Raw genomic sequence first — 5,912 nt, forward strand, 5'->3', positions numbered from 1 at the left:
TGTATATATATATTATGTATATATAATTATTGAAGCATATAAATAATATATATATGTTTGCTGTGTGGAATTATTTGTATTTATTAATTTGGATTTTTTGATTGTTGAAAACATTTCTCTCGATAGGATTAAAAAGTTATAATAATTTTAATTAATATTGATAATTAAAATACGATACACATATGTATATATAATTTCAAATAAATAATAGTTTGTATATTACCTAAATTTATTACTTATTCTTTTTATCTTTTTTTAGAGAATATAAATCGTCACCAAATCCAATGAAAGAGAACTACCTGTTGAGCGTTTTTCTAGGTGATATTATTGGCAGTCCAAGACTTTGTCATCAACTGGTAAAAAGAGGAAGGGCTTGCAACGATAATACCTTACCAGAATAGTGAATAAAATACCTGAATGTTACGTGAGTGGTGAAAGAAATCGTGTGGTTTCGCAAGGATTGTAAATATTTTAATGCCATGAACGTTGCGTTGATCATTTACCGATTTTTTTTCCTTCTCTTTAACGTCAACAAAATTTACTTTTTTTTTATTTCATGATTTTTTTTCTATCTTGTTGATATATATTTATCTGTGTACATTATTCATATATATGTAACCTTTTTTATAATACAATAACGTGAAAAAAGGGTTTACAACGTGATAAGGTGAAAAAAAAATTGCAACATATATTCTAAATCATGATATTATAATACAGTTGCATTCTGCAACATGATTTTTAAATAAATTAATGACAGTAAATATTTATAATGTGCACGCGAATATTATTTTATTTCCTAACTCGTATCTGTTACTTTATTTGGTTTTCACTTTAATTAATTATCCGTAGTAGAAATCTCTTAGAAATGTGTGCACTTTAATAATTATGTCGAAGAAATGAAACTAAGATAATAATATATTATACTTAAACATATAATACGATATATAATTATATTAACATTAAATTCATTTCAAATCATATCTATATATAATTGTTATTATATTTTTATACAAAAATTCTCGTAGTAATTTAAATTAAATGTGAGAATTCATTTAAATACATTTAAAACAATAATAATAATAACTCGATCGTGTTATGAAACAAAAAAAAAGAGTGTTAAGTGGTGTATATATTTATTTGTAATATATTATTATTATTCCTATTGTATAATAATTATAATATTTGATTAAAATGTTTGGTTATAATAAAACGTTCATGTTTTCAGTAAAAAAAAAAACAAAAAAAATAGAAACAAGTTTAATAAGAGTGTACAATAATAATATTATCTTATTCTTATTAGTTTTCTAATCAACCTTATAAGTTTCTATTGACATTTAAACGCGTTCTTCTTCTTCTTCTTCTTCTTCTTCCGGCGTGGGTTTAAAACATGTATAAAAAGATGTACGTGTATGTAGGTCTACAAACGGAGTGAGAGTAGAGTCGTCGTCGTTTTCCACCAATAACATTTCTTCTTCCTACATACATGCATACATACATTCATAGTTTGCTATGAACGATCGTGAAATTCAAACTGATGATGAAGAAACAGTTTCAAAGAAAGCGTCAGTTCGTGCGGAACTATGCGTAGACGATTCCATCGTAGATTTTTGTTTATTCAATCACACAAATATTTAAATATCTCACGAATTTGTTTATTCGTATATTTATTTTAATATATCATAAGTTTGTGAGTATATTTAAATATATTTATAATTCGTTAACGTTTGATGTGACGTGTTTGTAATAGAAAAAAGTATGTTCGTAAAATTTGACCTAATTTTTGTCCTGGCTATCATGTTAGTTCAAGGTCGTTCTATAAACGATTCTTTAAAAAAAGAATCGTACGATAACGCGTGTGATTTTGATTATACTAGAAAAATCTACGATTCGATAGATTTATTTAGGTAAGATTTTCATACATATTGTATGTGTAGGTGGGAATTATTTTATATTATTGTGAAATTATTTATTAATTGATATTAATCTAATTATTTATACAGATGCATAAACGAGATAGCATCGAGGTCAGAAATTCGTGAAATTCATGACGAATCGAGAAAGAATGAATATTTTGACCGACCTTATTCGAAAAACTCTCCTTGGGCTGATTTAATCGCATCCTTATTCAATGGTGAATCGAATAAGGTAAATTACATTTAATTGACATTATTTTTTTTCGACCCACGAACAAAATTTATCGACTTTCACTTTGACCATAAAGTCGAGCCTCTGCATCACGTAACTTTCAAAAAAATACAAAATATCGTACTGTCCTACATATTACATTTCATTTTTCGCAAATATTTCTTACACTTTTTTATACTTACAATTAATAAATTACAATACACGAACGATTTTGTTTATAATTCAATAAAATAAAATAAAATATAAATATTATTATATATAGTTTAACTTACAATTAATAAATTATAATACACGAATGATTTTGTTTATAATTCAATAAAATAAAATAAAATAAAATATAAATATTATTATATATAGTTTTACTTACAATTAATAAATTATAATACACAAACAATTTTGTTTACAATTCAATAAAATAAAATAAAATAAAGTATAAATATTCTACAGATGTAAGATTTATTAAGATAAAATATTGAAGAGAAAATTTCTAATATAAATAATATGATATATTTTGAATTTATATATAGGGTTATCAGATTCCACAATTGTTGAATACAGGATCGAGTCAGTATCAATCAAGTCAGCATGAAACTACAGTTGGTGGTGGCTTGTTAGAATCTTCGGGGGGTCTTAATATAAATCTATTCGATGCTCTTTATTCGATATCTCGTTACGATGATCTCAAGTGTGTTCCAAGAATACTTTGCGAGGTGGCGAGTGGAGTTACACCAGGAGAATCATCGATTTATGGACGTGACACCAACAACTTGTTTAATAATCTTTTTCAAAATAACGTATTATTCAAGTACGTAAAATATAAATATATATTTTCTATTAATCAATATATTAAACTATATAAATATATCAAACATAATCATTAATATTATATTTATTACCTTTGTTATATAATAGATTATTGACAAATTTCAATTTTGCCGAATCCTCACCTATTTTGAGTTTTGGAAAAGCTGCATTATTAGGATACACCAGTAAAAGTAATCCTAATAATTGTTATCAAGAATATCCAAAATGTCCTAGGAATCCTGATCAATTGATTTACTATCTTAATAATCACAATGGTGGATTCTTTAGATATTTTAATAAATTCAATCATGGAAATAATCTTTATAACAAACCATACGTTGTTACTCAAAGTGAGTATTTTATTCTCTGTGATCCTAAAAATAATTTAATATATAATTGATCGTAATTATTTTTTTATATATTATTGGATTGTCAGAAAAGTTCGTGCTGATTTATAAAAATTATTTCGGAACAATACTCTTTTATTTGTTAATTTAATAAATAATACAAAACATTTATAAACTTGTACGAACTTTTCGAGAAAAAAATCTATAATATATATATTACACATTATATATTTAAATATAGTATATTATTATAAATAATTTATTTTCTAGAAAATAACGAATACCTGAATCATAATCGTTTGCATAATAAAAATCAAGCAAATATTGATTTCTCTCCTATGGGAAAACTTCAATTTAATATTGATAATGTGAACGATACACGATATTACGAATCACGAATACGAAATCAAGTAAATCGTGTTGTATTTCCTGACGATGATGAAGAATCCACAAAATTCGTTGACACTTCGAATAGATTGCCTAAAACTTTGTTTGATTTCGAAGCCATTGACGATAACGATGATGTTCAGCAAAATGATTCAAACTTTTTCCCTCGGGTAACGAAAAAAAAAAAAACCAAAAATATTTATACGTATATAATAATTCATGAAATTATTTAAAATAATACTTACATTTTTAGGAACAAACAACGGAAGAAAAATATGAACAATCTAATCTGCTTTATAGTTCGTCTCAACAATCCTCAGAATCTTCGTTGAAAACTTTCGTATTTCCAGACGATTGAAGTAGTATTGTTCTCGAAGTTTCCTTCTTCGAGATTACTCACTAACAATTTTCAATGAGGAACATAATCGATCTAGAATGATCGATTGGAAGTATCATAATCAAAGGAGATATCATTCCTTACGATATTGCAAACTTCATTTAATCACAATTTTATCAAGACTACGACAATAATGTTTTATTGAAGAGTCTGATAAAATTGTCAATTAGTTTAACTCTGTTATCTGTATTTCACTCATAGAAATTAATTGACGATACCCAAAAGAATATATGAAAATTATTTTTAATTTAGAAGTAATTTATTAATTATACTTTATTATTTATTATACTTTCTATAATATGTTTTAATATTGATAAATAATATAATTTCGATTAAAAATACTTTCATTTTTACTTACACACACATATATATATTAAAACAACCATAAGTGACTGATAGAAAGTGTTTCCTGAATCGCCTGAAATTCGGCAGCCCGAATCACTCCGACGTGTATAGGTTTTGAAGTAATCACGGGGAATTTTTCTATAAACGAATGACACTTTTCACTTGCAACAGACAAATTGCAATTCTAGTATTATTATTTTATTTCAAAGATCGGTAAGATTGTCGCACAAGGTAGATTCACGTGAGAGAATTGTCGGATGTATCGATCCAATGTAGATAAATTTCTGGGAACAATAAAGCAACGAAGATAACAGAGCAAAAAGTAGTCGCAAGTGATCGACACGTGTTTTAGATTAGCGTTACAACGAAACTATGGAAAATAACACGAAAGATGTGAAATTTAATTTTCATCTTTACGTGAGAAACAATGACAAATTAATGTACCATTAAATAAATTCAATCAAAATTTCATCTGACAATCTCATCGTTGTATTTCGACAAATTTGATTCGTAATTAAAATTTCCTATCAAACGTAAACTTTACGTGTGTCTGATTCGTACTGGTATATATCAAACATATTTAACACGTGTCTGACTCGTGATCAATTTTTTACTTGATACAAGTAAACGAATTAAACATTCATTATTATTCGAGATACTTTTTCTTTTTTTTTTTTAGTAATTGAAGAAAAAAAAAATGATAAGTAAATGTAGAATGAACGTTTCTATTGGTTCAGGGGTGTCACGAAGCGTGTAACGAATCTTTATACCACGTTTCATTCGCTAACATAGAATATCACGCGGCATTGGATGTATCAGAAGGGTAATTGTCTTCCGCTGTCAGTTGCACCCTACTTGGCCCTGTCCAGGGCACACGCCCCTTCGGGCAACGATTCCATCGTGACCTCGTCCAGGACGATCTACTTCTCTCCCTCCCACCCCACCCCATTCCACCCCGAAGGTTTCAACTCACAGTCGACACCCTTCTCGAAATTAAACGGCAGAAAGGATCAAATAATTAGATTCCTTTTTTCTTAATCTTATTTCTATTTGTTTTACATGAAAAATTTATTTTATAATTTTTAATTAAACTCGTACAATATATTGAAAAAATGTTACACGTTTTTATAACAATCATTATTATTATATTCTTTTTTTTTTCCACACAATTGACTCCATAATCGAATACTTATTTTAAATTCTAAATTAAAAAAAATAAAAAGAAAATATATATATTCCATGTTTTTTTTTTCAAGTATAAGTTATTACCAACATCTGTAATATTATTATTTTTGTTTCTGTTCTTTTTATATGAAAGCACAAATTTGACTGGATAGTCGTATTACTAATGTAATCAATTTTACAAAATATTTTTATTATTTTCTTCGCAATTATTAAAAGCAACTTTTCTCATAGACAAATAATAATAATAATAATAAGTGACTCTATAATAATTAATTATTTTAAACAATTTTTTTTGTTTTGTT

General features: G+C 26.4%; 1 protein-coding gene across 1 annotated transcript in view; it reads left to right on the forward strand.

Annotated features, from left to right (window-relative positions):
• LOC106790834 overlaps positions 1 to 513 on the forward strand; it is a 4,641-nt gene extending 4,128 nt beyond the window's left edge. The window contains exon 3 of the mRNA XM_014756019.1: positions 260 to 513. Coding sequence (XP_014611505.1) covers positions 260 to 401 — 142 coding nt within the window. The 3' untranslated portion in view covers positions 402 to 513. The remainder of the gene's footprint in view (positions 1 to 259) is intronic.
• The last annotated feature ends 5,399 nt before the right edge of the window (positions 514 to 5,912 follow it).

The sequence above is a fragment of the Polistes canadensis genome, unplaced genomic scaffold, assembly GCF_001313835.1.
Source record: "Polistes canadensis isolate GaletaPanama2010 unplaced genomic scaffold, ASM131383v1 scaffold_264, whole genome shotgun sequence".
NCBI classification, from domain to species: domain Eukaryota; kingdom Metazoa; phylum Arthropoda; class Insecta; order Hymenoptera; family Vespidae; genus Polistes; species Polistes canadensis.